Source organism: Myxocyprinus asiaticus, chromosome 16 (genome assembly GCF_019703515.2).
Source record: "Myxocyprinus asiaticus isolate MX2 ecotype Aquarium Trade chromosome 16, UBuf_Myxa_2, whole genome shotgun sequence".
NCBI classification, from domain to species: Eukaryota; Metazoa; Chordata; class Actinopteri; order Cypriniformes; family Catostomidae; genus Myxocyprinus; species Myxocyprinus asiaticus.
Genome location: NC_059359.1, coordinates 44,015,654 through 44,031,491, shown reverse-complemented (window position 1 = coordinate 44,031,491; position 15,838 = coordinate 44,015,654). Strand labels below are relative to the sequence as shown.

Below are 15,838 nucleotides of genomic sequence, written 5' to 3'. Positions count from 1 at the left end.
AAAGTTATCCAACGCCTATATCACCCATGTGAAAAACGAACTACCCCCTTAAACATAATAGCTGGTTGTGCCACCTTTAGCAGCAACAACTGCAACCAGATGCTTCCTATAACTGGAGATTAGTCTTTCACAATGCTGTGGTGGAATTTTGGCCCACTCTTCTTTGAACTAAAGCAGTTCTGCAGCCACATTGGAGGGTTCGAGCATGAACTGCCCGTTTAAGTTCCTGCCACAGCATCTCAATCGGGTTCAAGTCAGGACTTTGACTAGGCCTCTCCAAAACTATAATTTTGCTTCTTTTGAGCCATTCAGAGGTGGACTTACTCCTATGCATTGGATCATTGTTTTGCTGCATAATCCAGTTGCACTTGAGCTTCAACTCATGGACTGATGACCGGACGCTTCCTTTAGGATTTTCTGGTAGAATTCATGTTTCCCTCAATTATTGCAAGTCGCCCTGGCCCTGAAGCAGCAAAGCATCCCCACACTATCACACTACCACCATCATGCTTGACCGTAGGTATGATGTTCTTTTTGTGGAATTCTGTGTTTGATTTATGCCAGATGTAACGGGACCCCTGATTTCCAAACAGTTCCACTTTTGACTCATCAGTCCACAGAACATTCTCCCAAAAGGTTTGAGGATCATCACGGTGTGTTTTGGCAAAATTCAGACGAGTCTTTATGTTCTTCTGAGTAAGCAGTGGTTTTCGCCTCGCCACACTTCCATGGATGCCATTTTTGGCCAGTGTTTTTCTGATAGTGAAGTCATGAACAGTGACATTTACTGATGCAAAAGAGAGGCTTGCAGTTCCTTGGATGTTATCCTTGGCTTTTTTGTGACTTCCTGGATGAGTCGTCGCTGTGCTCTTGGAGGAATTTTGGAAGGTTGGCCACTTCTGGGAAGGTTCACTACTGTGCCAGGTGTTCTATATTGGAAATAATGGCTCTCACTGTGGTTCTTTGGAGATCCTTCAGAGATCCTTCAGATCCTTTGAAATAGCTTTGTAACCCTTCCCAGACTGATGTATTTCAATCACCTTTATCCTCATCATTTCTGGGATTTCTTTGACCTTGGCATAGTGTGCTACTGGGTGAGACTTTTAGCCAACTTCATGCTGCTGGAAAAGTTCTATTTAGGTGTTGATTTGATTGAACAGGACTGGCAGATATCAGGTCTGGGTGTGTCAAGTCCAGTTGAACACCATTATGAATGCAGTTTCATAGATTTGGAGATTTAGTAACTAAGGGGGCATATACTTTTTCACACAGGCCCAGTTGGTATTGGATAACTTTTTTGCTTCAATAAATAACATTATCATTTAAAAACTGTATTTTGTGTTTACTCAGATTGCCTTTGTTTTATGTTATATTTTGTCTGAATTTTTGAAACAATTTAGTATGAGATATATACAAAAACAGAAGAAATCAGGATGGGGGCAAATACTTTTTCACAGCACTGTATTAAAACAGTGAGGACATTGTTGAAAATAATTCACAGGTAAGCCAAATCTACGAGAGAGAATTTTTTTTTCATATTTCACGACATGCATTAGCTATGATCTAATATGACAGCTGTTGGGTTAAGAACATCAACAAATAACAGTTAAGATGTAAAACATATAGGCCTGTGAGAAATACAATAATCCTAATGTATTGCTCTAAACATGACATGCACACAGAATAAAAGGGTTTAACCCATTGATGCAGTTGGCACATCGTTGAAAATAGCCTTCTTGATCAGCATGGTGAAAATAATTTGCATACCTAGCCTAAAATAGTCATTTTCTAGGCTACTTAGTAAAAAGCATACATTTTTGATGATCAAAATTAACGTCAACATGGTACGGTGAAAGATGGGACCTGACTCACCTGAGGTGATTATCCTGCGCTTGGAAAAAGCCAGCTTGGCAGGAAAATAACTTGCAGTTATTACTGTTTGCATAGATGTTAAAAGAATGTTCCGGGATCAATACAAGTTAAGCTCAATTGACAGCATTTGTGGCATAATGTTGATTACCACAAAAATACATTTTGAATTTCTTTCCTCCTTTTCTTTAAAAAAAAAAAAAAAAAAGGATATGCATGTTAACATGATTTTAGTGTGATAAAATTGCTTACTAACCTTTTCTGTGTAAAGTTATAGCCAATTTTACAACTTCGTTGCCATGACGATGCAATGTCAATAAACCCTGAACCACTAAAACAACTGTAAAAATGAAAATGTAAACAATTTTACTGATAAAATAATACATGAGTTTTAAAATAATTAATGCAAGTGCTTTTATAAAATTATAAGCTTCACATTTCTGTTTAAACCCTCCAAAAATTGTCCCCATTCACTTTCATTGTACCCATTCATTGTCCCCCTTTGTAAGTGCCTCACTGTAACCTAGATTTTTGCTTTTTTTTTTATTTATTTTTTTTTAAAGAGGAACGAGTCATAATAATTTTTTGTGGTAATCAACATTCTGCCACAAATGCTGTCGATTGAGCTTAACTTGTATTGAACCCGGAACATTCCTTTAAAAGCTTATTCTCATTTATTAACGTGTATGGCATTTTCATGGGCATGGATAAAGATAAATGTGAATGAATGTGCACGCACGCTCCATTTACGTATGTTTGGAATACACTAACATCCACACATTTTACTAACAAATCTGGGTGGTACGAAGCATTCGTGAATCCAGAGGAAAGTTTTCATGTAGCTCAATTTTACATGTAAATTACTCCCAATTTACTTAAATATTTACGAACGTTTCATGAATGAGGCCCTATGAGTTTTGTTGTACAGTAATTTTTTTTTTTTTTTTTTATTAAATCATACAATAACAATGAAATGCAAAACATATATAAAATCAACATTTAAACCCCACAACCCCCCTCCCCCTCCCCAGCCCCGCCCCCCCAAAAAACAACCCTGTTGTCAAACATAAATATCTAGAAATAAAAATCAAACAGACATTTTATATATATATATATATATATATATATATATATATATATATATATACACCTACATATACAAACATACATACACACATACACATACATACACACACATAATAATCATACTAACTATATTACACTACTCTCGCCACACCCCACCCGAGAGTCCTCCAAAAACTCCAAATACCTGCCCCATTTCCATATAAACATATCCAAGCCACCCCGTCTTCCCGATGACACAACCTCATAAGCTGCCATCCTTCCCACCTCCGTGCACCACTCCGGATATGGGGGCGCACTAGCTGACCTCCAACCCCTCAAAATAACCTGCCTGGCGATCATCACACAGGTCAGAACCCAGTTCTCTATATGGCCATCCCCCACATCGATGACCGCCCCATTGCCCAGAACACAAAGTCTGGGGCAAAATGAAACCCGAGTGCCCACCACGTCGCACACTAATTTCTGAACCTTCGACCAGAATTTCTGGATCTCGACACACCACCAAAAAACATGGGCCATGTCTCCATCCTCCGATTGGCATCTCCAGCAGGTGGGTGTGTCTTTAAGACCAAGCCTATACAGTCTAGAGGGGGTCCAATAAAATCTATCTCTAGATGCAGACTTAACGTTTTTAAGAATCTTAGCCCACACTCCTTCCTCCAATGCCAAGTTGAAATTTTTCTCCCATACTCTCTTGAGATAAGTTAAGGCTCCGTCCCCCAGACTCTGAATTAACAGGGAGTAGTACACTAATGCCTCATGACCTTTTCCAAAAGCCGCAATCACCTCTCCCAAAGCATCTGCCTCCTTAGGGGGGTGTGTGCTACTCCCAAAAATAGTACAAAGCAGGTGGTGCGGTTGTAAATACCTATAAAACTGAGGTCTGGGGATCCCAAAATGGTGGACCAAGTTTTCAAACGATCTCAACACTCCACTTTCATATAGGTCATCGAGTGTAGCAGCCCCCCTCACAATCCACTCTGGCCAGCAGAAAGGGGACTTGCCAATACACAATCATGGGTTCTGCCATATGCTCGAGGCAACATTTAAGTAGGTGTCCAATTTAAACAATCTGGACACTTTAGTCCATACCGAGTGTGAATGTGAAATAACGGGGTGTAACTTAACTTTTCCGATTAGTTTGATAGATAAGCTTTGTAATGGCGAATTGTTCAATAACAAACCAGGGAGGGGCTCTCTCAGGTGGATGCGACCAATGAGCCAAATGTCTGAGACTGAATGCATAATAATAAAACAAAATCTTGGGTAGGCCTAGCCCACCTATGTCTATCGGCCTATGTAATTTATTAAAATGTAATCTGGGACGTTTACCATTCCAAATGAAGGACTTCGCTATGCTATCAGATTGCTTGAAATAAGAGAGGGGACATCTATAGGGAGAGATTGTAGCAAGTGGTGTGAACTGCCAGACACATCATCGGAGGTGAGCTTCCCTCCCTCCAGGAAATATATACAAGGCGGTGTGTGAAAAAAGCTCGGAGGATCATCAGAGACTCCAGCCACCCGAGCCATGTGCTGTTCTCACTGCTACCATCAGGTAGGTGGTATCGCAGCATCAGGACCCACACCAGCCGACTCCATGACAGCTTCTTCCCCCAAGCAATCAGACTTTTGAACTCTTGATCTCCCACGATCAAAATACATCAGCACTGCACTTTATTACCCTTACTCTTATATCTCACACCGGACTATTATAAATTATATTATTATTATTATATTATGTTCTCTCTTAACAACTGACTATCAACCGACAGCCTGAATGTCAATGCAGTACAATACTGTACATTATGTATGTATATATATATATATATATATATATATATATATATATATATATATTTTTTTTTTTTTTTTTATTGAATTATGTGTATCTATATAGTGAAAAAAAAAAAAAACGCGTATTGTATACTGTACAGTGTATGTTATTATTTGTATATTGTTGAGTGTAATTATGCGTATAACAGATGTTTAAATTGTGTTGTGTTAATTTGATGTTATTGTAAATTGGTATATGTCTCATCACTGTCACGACTGCTATGTTGATCGGAACTGCACCCAGGAATTTCACACACCATTGCACTTGTGTATATGGCTGTGTGACAATAAAGTGATTTGATTTGATTTGATTTGATTTGAAGTAGTTAAATTTTGGAATACAATTCAATACAATACATTTTAATAACATTAATCTTCCCAATCATTGATAAATGTAATGAAGCCTACCTGCCCACATCGCTCAAAAACCTTTTTATTAAAGGGTCAAAATTAACACTAACTAAATCAGACAAATTTGCTGGGAATAAAATCCCCTAATACTTAATGCCCTGTTTGGGCCGCTGGAAGGCGCCTGGCTAGAAAGCCATTACTGGACAGTATGCTGTCAGAGCCAAAGCTTCGGATTTAGACCAATTGACTTTGTTTCCTGAGAAATTGGAAAAGGAATTAATAATTCTGTGGAGACGAGGCATAGATCTAGTAGGTTCAAAGACAAATAATAAAATATAATCTGCGTAAAGCAAAAGTTTATGCGCCAAACCTCCCGCAACCACCCCTGGAAAATAATCCTCCTTTCTTATCGTGGCTGCTAATGGTTCCAGGGCAAGACAGAACAATAATGGGGAAAGAGGGCAACCCTGCCGAGTGCCCCTATCCAGAGTAAAATAATCTGAAATGAATCCATTTGTTTGTACCGCTGCTACAGGATGTCTATAAGGTAACTTAATCCAACCAATAAATGTACTCCCGAACCCATATATTTCCAAAACCTTAAAAATATAATCCCATTCTACAACATCAAACACCTTTTCAGCGTCAAGTGAGATGGCAGCGACCGGAGACTGATCATTCGCTACTGACCACATGATATTGATGAGACGCCTGATGTTATCAGAAGAGCTGCGACCCCGAATAAACCCCAACTGATCTATATGTATAAGAGATGTCATAACTTTACTTAATCGGTTAGCCAAAATCTTTGACAACATTTTTACATCTAGCTGGATCAGGGAGATTGGACAGTAACTTTTATACTCGCTTGGATCTTTGTCCTTTTTAAGAATCAGACTGATCCGGGCTTGTGTCATGGTTGGAGGAAGCTTTCCATTCTTTAATGATTCAGTATAAACTTCTATCAAAAGTGGAGCCAGTTCTGTAGTATAGGATCTAAAAAATTCTGCGGCAAAACCATCTGTCCCCGGAGCCTCGCCAGTAGGTAGGGGCTTAATTATCTCGTCAAGCTCCTCCAAGGTTATCTCAGAATCAAGAGAGTTTTTTTGCTCAATCGTCAGTTTAGGAAGATCTAATGGTTCCACAAAGTTTCTAATATCTTCATCAGTAGACGAAGACGTGGAACTATAAAGATCAAGATAGAATTCTTTAAAAGCATTATTAATATCAATGGCCGAGGTAAAAATTTCACCACCAGCAGATTTCACTGAGGGAATGATAGAAAGAGACTCTCTCTGTTTTATATATCTAGCCAAAAGCTTCCCTGCTTTGTCACCCGACTCAAAGTATGACTGTCTTGCCCTGAAAAACCAAAACTCCACCTTCTGCGACAAAATAGTATTATATCTATATTTCAATCGGGTCAATTCTCTGAGGCCATCAGATGACATAAGGCGCTTCAGCTCTGCCTCTGCAGTTTTAATATTTCCTTCCAACTCCACGAGTTCTCTTGCTTTGGATTTTTTAATGAATGAGGCATACTGTATGATCCGACCCCTAAAAACCACCTTAAGTGCCTCCCAAGCCACGCCCACAGAGGATACTGAGGACCAATTGGCCTCCATATAAACACTGATTTCAGTCTTTAACATTTGTTGGAAATCAGGATTTTGCAAAAGGGATACATTTAGGCACCAACTATATGATTTCTTTTTCTCTATATGTGGCAACACCTCTAAACTCACCAGGGCGTGATCCGAGACTAAAATGTTTCCGATTGAGCAATCGACAACAGATGAAATGAGGGATTTGGATATAAAAAGGAAATCTATTCTAGAATAAATCTTATGGACTGATGAAAAAATTGATAGTCTCTACCAGATGGGTTCAGAAGTCTCCAAATATCCGTAAGACCAAGATTTTTACACATCCTGTGAAGCATCAATGTTGCTCTAGGGGGCTTACACACTTTTGCTTCACTATGATCAAGGACTGAGTCCATCAAAAGATTAAAGTCTCCTCCCAAAAAAAGATGCATTTCTTGAGGAAACACTATCATATTTCTTACGCTTAAGAAAATAAATAACCTTCCTTCTTTTTATGGGGTGCCCCAACCCATTTACATTCCATGAGGAGAGAGACAATCCACTCATATTAACATTTGACATTTTGATATAGTAGAAAATATAAATTGTGTGCCAAAAACAAAATTATGAAGATCACATTTCAACATTAATGCAACAATAAAACCCCGAACTTCCCCCCGAACAAAACAAACAGAAAAAAGAAAACCGTGCGCATTAACCCTGCGCACGAAAGCGCCAACCGGCGACAGTCCCTCTAAACTCAAAGAGTCCATGTATGCCTACGAGAGCCCCCGTAACAACTTTGCCATCGGATTGCTCAGTTTTGCCTCACACATTTGTAAGGCAAAATTACATAACATCAAATATTTTGTAAAACAAACCTCAGCCAATAGGCAGAATAAACACAAAGAACGTGTAGACTCATTCACAGAACTGTCTCAAAGGTGTGTTTCTTCACAAAACAAATTCCAGCCGATATAAAGCCGTTCAGTTTCCTCGGACAGACAAACGAATCTGCAGTGAGCCAGCTGATGAGTGCAGCAGATGACGTAATCATTCCAATGTCCCACGGAAATACTCCACAAATCATACTCCAGCCAACAGGAGGCATAAGCACAAGGAACTGACAGATTCATCCTTAACTGTCCCGAAGTAGTGTTATTTAACAAATCAAGCTCCAACTGCTAGGCGGAACCAGCACAAAAGGAAACGAAACACGCATCCTGGTTCCTCGGATGGTCAAGAGTCAATTCACTCGGAGGCCACATAAAAGTATATCTCATGATTTACACAGTCCGCCAACTTTATAAAAGACATCCTTTGTGTGGGCATGTAGATATTTTACGGTCATCCGTTCATTGTAAAAGTGATCTTCCGACAATGCAAAAGTTTCTTTACGGAAAAGTGTTAATCCACAAAACAAAACAAACTCCAGCCGCTCAGTGGAGCCAATGCAAAAAGAAACAAAAATGGCACCCAGCTTCCTTCGAAAGCCAGAGTATGTACAGTGAGTCAGTCAACTCACAAGAAAAACACCCAGTGGTTACTCACCCATTGTTTCAATAAAAGACATTGCCTGATTGGGACATGTAAATACTTTGCTGCCGTCCTTGGTGTTTATTCTCAGTCTGGCCGGAAACATCAGAGCAAAAGTGACCTTCCGCTGATGTAAGAGTTTCTTGCATTCCTTAAACCGATCACGTTTCTCTCGTCGAGTTCACAAAGTCCGGGAACAAGAAAATATTGTAATTTTTCCAAGAAATCTTTCCTTTGCTCCTCCCCTGGCGCAACACGAGATCTTTATCGGATGATCTCAAAAATTTGGCCAGAATCGATCGGGGCCTTTCTCCCTCAGCAGATCTGTGAGCTGGGACTCTGTGAGCTCGCTCGATTTCCAGATTATGGCCTGTTATGTCGAGCAGACTTGGGAAAAGCTCGTCTAGGAATTTCACCATATCTCTGCCCTCCTCATGCTCAGGAATTCCAACAATTCGAACGTTATTCCTGTGGCTTCTATTCTCAAGATCTTCAAGCTTTTCAAGAACACGTTCTAAATCAACTTTGGTCGTGGGTGGGTTAGCGGCTAATTCCCTCTCTGATGACTCCAAATAATCTATTTGTTTTTCAACATCTGTCACTCTTGTGACTAACTCAGAGAATGTTTTTCTCCATCGCCGTAATCAATCGACGTATTACAGTGAGATCCTCCAAGTCCGCAAGTACCTTCGTCAAAATCACAGACATGTTGGACAGTTGACGCTGGATTTCTTGTCCCGCCGCGCCATCCAAATCGAGTCCCCGGTCCACAGGCCTGTCTGGGCTTTCATCTTGAACCCATAAGTGTCTTTTAATGTCTCCAGAGCCTGAGGATTTTGACTTCTTTGCCATGTTTACCTCAAACAGCAAATGTGTAACTGGGTGTATCGAATTTCACCGGATTATATCATGAAAATAATGCACAGAGCTGTCTCTCACACGTCTGCCCTTCGCATGGCGTCCAATTAGTGGTATTTTATAAAAAATAATGAATTCATAAAATATATTAACATAAAAATTCTGTTTAAACACACCTTTTGCAAGAATCTGTTCTGTTAATCATTTCATCTTTGCAGGCTGCCAAGGGCAATAAATCCAACAAGTATTGCATTTCTTATTTCAAAATATTTCTTCCTCAAATGTACTTAAAGAACCGCTAATGGAACCGTTAAGAAACCAGAATCGTTTAGAGAAACCGGATATGAATAATTTCTTACGATTCCATCCCTATCAATACCAATGGAGTAAAATTGTAAGATTCTCAATGCCAATTTTGATACCACACCATATACTAATATGCTATTGAGCACACACATTTATTCATAAAGTTAAATATTAATAGAATATTAAATGAAATTAAATAGACTCATCAAATGAAATGGTTTGATAGTTTTATCGCATTACTTGCAAATAGACACACATATTGGGTGAAATAATCCAAAGATGTAACTATTTTTATTGATACTTCGCATTGTAGTCGGAAATATAAATATATTTAATTCATTTCTCTCAACTTGTCTGCCATCTTGGATGAGTTTTTTTTTGTTTTATTTTTACTGAGCTAATCACATAAAAGCAACTGTTAAATGCTGATGAGTGCATGATTATTGTGTTTCTCTGTTTTTAGACTGAAAGCACACCAGAGGCTGCACACTGGGAAGACGTTTAATTGTGAATCAGAGGGGTGCACTAAATACTTCACTACACTCAGTGACCTGAGGAAGCACATCCGCACACACACGGGAGAAAAACCATTCCGGTGAGCGTCACATGATAGTCATGATTGCTTTCAGTTATATAGCATCTTTCCTGAGCTTAGAGTCACTTTATATAGTTAATAAACATCATAGTGAAAAATTCTGAGAAAGCATAATTCACATAATGCACTTAAAGCTGAAATGTGTATTTTCTGCACCAAAATCTCTATTTTGCAAGGCATGGTCCACCCCAGCAGATGCTTCTTGTAAATAGCAAACTAAAAAATTTTGTGTGCTTTTTATAAGCCAAAGTAGCTCTATCCCGCACCTCCAATTTATTTCATTAATTGGATGCCAGGTTTGCTAACTCCTGACTCTAATTAGCTTTTGTTAATGTCATTAGCCTAGGGGTTCAAATACTTTTTCCAAGATACACTGTGAATGTTTGAATGATGTATATAATATGTACCAAAACAATACAATAATTTGTGCGTTATTAGTTTAAACAGATTATTGATCATTAATGTAAATGCTAGAGGTCGACCGATAGTGGATTTTACCAATAACTAAGTTGTGTAGTACCTGCCAATAACTGATTAATCAACCGATAGTTTTTAAAATTGATAATGAATGAAAAAATAATGTAAAATAGTGCTGAACTTTATTACAAAAATAAACAGTACTGACTGAACCATGAAAATGTATTGTACTTTTTTAAATGAAATAAATATATAAATATTAATATATATTAACTAATATTCTAATTTTAAAGTCAACTGATTTTTAAATTGACGTTGTTTCTTTAGTCCACAAGAGGGTGCAATAAATACATAAACCATTCAGCAATGTTATATTATTGCATAGAACATTCCTATTTTGGCTGTTAAAAAAGAGCATTTCATTTTCAACTACTGTGCATAAAATAAATAAATAAAAAGTTTTAGTCAGTCCATATTCTTAAATGTTAAGTCAAAAGTAAAATGAGGGGGGAAACACTTCAATAGACAGTTCACATGGTGTTACACTTGCACTGATCCCTACTACTCCAGACTCAAGCTTCATAATCACAGCGAAATACCACATTGTTTTTTATTCCGTACGGTTGTATGTAGAGTAGCAATATTCACAGATAGCAGTGGTATTCGGCTGAACTCGGTGGTGAAGCGGCTCAGACTATGAGCCCAGGCCAGGGGCTGTTCAAACAGACGGAACACAACAGACTGGAACCGAACGTGCACATTTCCAAGTTGAACATCTTTCCTGACAAAGCATTTAAACAACTCATTGCTTAATCTGAGAAATGCTTATAAGGGAGCAAGACGCAATGGCCAAAGACTTCCAACAACTGTAAGGGGCTGTTCACACCAAACGCTTTTGCAACCATCCATTTGTTTTTCTATGTAAACATGCGCTAGACAAACGTCTTTGTTTCCCTTTGTTTTTGTTTATTCAGCGTCTCATGCAGGAGTGCTGTTTTTAATTAAAAAGTGTCTAATTAAAAAGAGCTTTAAAGTATATTGAGACACCTGCTTTCTGTTAAACTGTATTTGTTGCGCTGTGTCAGGCCTTTTTTAGTGCAAGAATGTGATCGATCTGAAGTCATCTTATTACAGTGAGGATAATTTTTTTTTATTTGAAATCAGATGCGTTTCTGATTTGTTTATACGTTTCTCTCGGCTGCATGAAGATAGTAATTTGCTTTCTCATATCACTAGCTTTAAATATGCAACTTAGCTGGCTAATGAATGCATGAACGTGACCAGCTGGATATAAACTAATGCAAGTAGATGGTAATAGATGGTAACAATCATGACATTTAAACATCTAGGTAGGACTTGAGTGTATTTTTGTCAGCTTAAGGTTAGCTTTAAAGTCAGCATCCTCTCAGCCTTGTCGGCAAACATACTGCTGTTCTCTACTAATGCAGCATCTAGTCAACAAACTAATTACTTTATAATGATATGACAACGTGTACTGTAGTGTACTGTATACATACCTTTTCGTTTATGTTTTAAATCCGCATATGAAGTGTTCCGCTCCATGCAGAGTGTAGTCTCACGTGTTAAAACAAACACCACAAGGCATCAGTGAAGTGATAGTTTTTATTTCGCCTCTAGAGGCCACTCTCATACTGTATAACGACAGCGGACCCTTCCCAGCCGCTCCAGCACCGGACGCAGTGGGGAAAAACTATTGGTGTGGATTTTTGCCAATAACCAATAGTTCCAGAAATCTGTTATCGATGCCAATTAATCGGCAAACCCGATATATCGGTCGACCTCTAGTAAATGCAGGTAATTCCAAAGGGTACACATACTTTTTCTTGCCACTGTAATACAGCATTCCATAAAAACTCTTGTTCTCAACAGCTTTGATATCTATAGTATGACCCCATATTTGACCAGATCATTTACTCTTAAGCATGGTATGTTTGGTTTGCTAGTTGTGTAATGAAGAGATGCTGTACTGGTCAGACTGACAGTTAAGTTGTGTTTGTGTCTGTAGGTGTGATCATGATGGCTGTGGTAAGGCTTTCGCTGCTAGTCATCACCTGAAAACACATGTACGGACACACACTGGTAAGTCAATGAGCACAGATTGTGTTATAAAAGACTGCAATATGCAGTTGTACAAAGGAAATCAAGTTGTATTTCCATTAAACTGATATAATTAATTGAAAGTTTCACAACTTCTTTAATGTCCTAAAGGGACCATATTCTACACTTTAGTATCATATTTTTCTCCTGAAGACCACTTAAAGTCACGGTCGTAATTTCGTTTTTCATGCCCATTTCCCACCCTCTTGATGACCATTACAATTAAACAGGCTGTTTTTGCTACTGTTCCCTTAAAGGTGCACTCAATATCCTTGTTCAGCTGTTTTGTCTAGCTGAACTTATACTGACACCTAGTAGTGTGGATGCACACAGCAGCACAAGTTCTCAGTCTCAGCCAGCCATTATTAATATATTCCACCTGTGAAAGTTGCTGAGATAAAGTGAGCAGTATTTGGCTGGTCATGCACTACAAACAAATTGTGACGAGGAGGGCGTGGCCGGGCCGTGAGGGTGCACGGCTGGCATTGAATCAGCTGATTAGTGGGAGAGCGACATAAAGGGGAGCCGGAGACACCAGTTCGAGAGGTGTGGATTTTTGCCGATAACCGATAGTTCCAGAAATCTGTTAATCGGCAAAACCGATATATCGGTCGACCTCTAGTAAATGCAGGTAATTCCAAAGGGTACACATACTTTTTTTTTGCCACTGTAATACAGCATTCCATAAAAACTCTTGTTCTCAACAGCTTGCCGGAGCCGGAGACACCAGTTCGAGAGAGAGAGAGAACAACTTGCTTGCCGGTTCCCGGACACGCTGTCACCCGGTCCTCAACCACTCCTCCGCCAGCTCGCTCCTCCCCCGGCGGACGGCAGCGAGTCCTCTGGCCCCTGGCGGACGGAACTACTCCTCCCCTTTTTCGGCGGACAGCAACAATTCCTCTGGCTCTCGGCGGCCAGCAGTGACCCCTCCATCCCCAGGCAGACAGCCGCGGCTGCTCCCCTGGCGGATGGCAGCAGCAAGGACTCCATGACAGCGCATCCCTCCTCCCTCCTGGGTTTCAGCACCACTGTAACAGATAAAGGACAGGCAAGGAGGCGGGAACCGGCTGAACATTAAACATAGTTTAAAAAAAACTCAACATAAAACAAACAAACAAACACACACAACGCAGCTGCGTGCGTCTCTCTCTCTCTCTCGAACTGGCGTCTCTGGGTCCCCTTTATCTTGCTCTCCCGCTGATCAGCCGATTCAGCGCTGGCCGTGCACCCTCACGGTCCGGCCATGCCCTCCACCTCGTCACACAAATGTTTTCCCTTTTCATGATACAAGAGTTTACATGTTTATGATGGAAACCCCTTCTCTTCAGCACTTCTCTCATTCTCTGTACCAGGAGAGAAGCCATTCTTCTGTCCGAGTGATGGCTGTGAGAAGACCTTCAGCTCTCCATACAGTCTGAAGAGTCACATTCGTGGTCATGATAAAGGGGCATTCTTCACAGTGAGTCACCCACTCTCAGAGGTACACTGCTCCTCACCACCATACAGACAATCACACACTCGCATTTCCATTATCACAGGCCCCATGTGGCTGCTTTATTATATTAAAATGTTTACACTGTGAATATTGTAAAAAATGTAACAAGTATTGCGATTCGGTCCACATTTTCCGCATCATGGAAGTCACAGGGCCCAACCCATGTCAAAGGCCTCTGTTTTTACTGCTTTTTGACAGGGCTTTTAATCAATCCCATTTTTATTTTCTTTACGTTGCAGGATGCAAATCACTCGCTATGCCTCAGTGATTTGAGCCTCATTTCCACAGACTCTGAACTCCAGGAGAACAACAACAACGTGAGTTTCATCCTCGTTTACACAGATCAGTGTTCAGTTGGGTCTCATATACGAGTGCATCTCAACACACTGTCATGTTTCAGTCTCAGAATTTGGATCTGAACAGCGTCACTCCCATACGGATATTTGAGCTGATGTTCCAAAGTCCAGAAAACAGTGTCAGCCAAGATGATCCAAAACCTACCGGTGAGTATGCCAATACTGAAATGTATCGGTGTTGTCGCTGCTATGCAATGTCTTTTGAAAAAATATATATGTTAAAGTTTTAACCCTTGTGCACTCTTTGGTCTTTTTTGACCAATATCAATTTAGTTTCTTTAATAAAATTGGTATACTTCATCTGAGTGGCTCGAGGCTTGGTTACTTTTCCTACATTTGCCATATAAACATATAAAATAAAATTGAACTAGATTCAATGAGTTTAGGCCATGTGACAAAAAAGCGTGGGTGAATGGGTGAGACTATAACACAGAGCAAATTTGGGGGGGAATTTGTCAAATAAAATCCATAATTCAGCTACAATGCAGAACATATACAGACAGAAATGAAGGGGTGAGACTATAACACATCCACAATGCAGAACACATGAGCTCACACACACACACACACAGAGGAATGAATGTGTGAGACTATAACACATAAATCTTTGGGGAAATCTTCAAATAAAATCAATGATTCAGCCACAATACAGAACACACACACACACACAAAGTAATCTGGTTACAACCAGGAATTCCAGGAATTAATGAGTATCTCTGCAGCATCTATTGGTTATTTTTTTTTTCATTACATGATTTTCAAGTCATGTAATTTTTTAAGATAGATAAGATCACCCCCCAATTTTTTTCTTTCTTTTTTTTTTTTTTTTTTGAAGTTAGTGTTATTACATTTCTTTCATAAAAATTTGTTTTTTTATATATATATATATATATATATATATATATATATATATATATATATATATATATATTATTGTTTTCTGTCAAATTTGACCAAGTACAATACAGGTGTCTAAAATGAAGCACAAGGGTTAAAGAAGTATTTCTGTAGAAGGGTATCCCAGGCTTTCAGAAATATGCTCTGGTCAAGCTGAGGCACTTAAACTTTATAAATTCTAACATAATGGCAAGAATATTACTGGACTATTAAATTGAAGTAAATTTTGATTTTCTTTTACCAACTATTGAAACTATGATATAATCACATATTGAAATATGTAAATATATCAAACAGGATGAAGTGTTGGTAAGTGTGACAAACCAAAGTTACAAAATGTCACAAAATCAATTGCTTATATTACTTATGTTTATGCTGTTGTTTTCCCACCGAAAATAATGTCGAATAATGATGTCATTAAGGAACTGGCTTTTGTTACTTCAATGAATATATAAAAGACTAACAGATAGAAAGTGATAATGAAACAGTTCTACATTGAACAATATTTCCAAGGAAACATGTTTTATTAGAG

At 39.0% G+C, this 15,838-nt stretch overlaps 1 protein-coding gene across 1 annotated transcript in view; it reads left to right on the top strand.

The window, feature by feature from the left end:
- Nucleotides 1-15,838, top strand: part of LOC127453878 (metal regulatory transcription factor 1-like) — a 63,095-nt gene that overhangs the window by 35,070 nt on the left and 12,187 nt on the right. Inside the window, exons 4-8 of the mRNA XM_051720624.1 lie at nucleotides 9,892-10,023; nucleotides 12,467-12,540; nucleotides 13,911-14,038; nucleotides 14,293-14,370; nucleotides 14,454-14,556. Of these exons, the coding sequence (XP_051576584.1) occupies nucleotides 9,892-10,023; nucleotides 12,467-12,540; nucleotides 13,911-14,038; nucleotides 14,293-14,370; nucleotides 14,454-14,556 (515 nt within the window). The remainder of the gene's footprint in view (nucleotides 1-9,891; nucleotides 10,024-12,466; nucleotides 12,541-13,910; nucleotides 14,039-14,292; nucleotides 14,371-14,453; nucleotides 14,557-15,838) is intronic.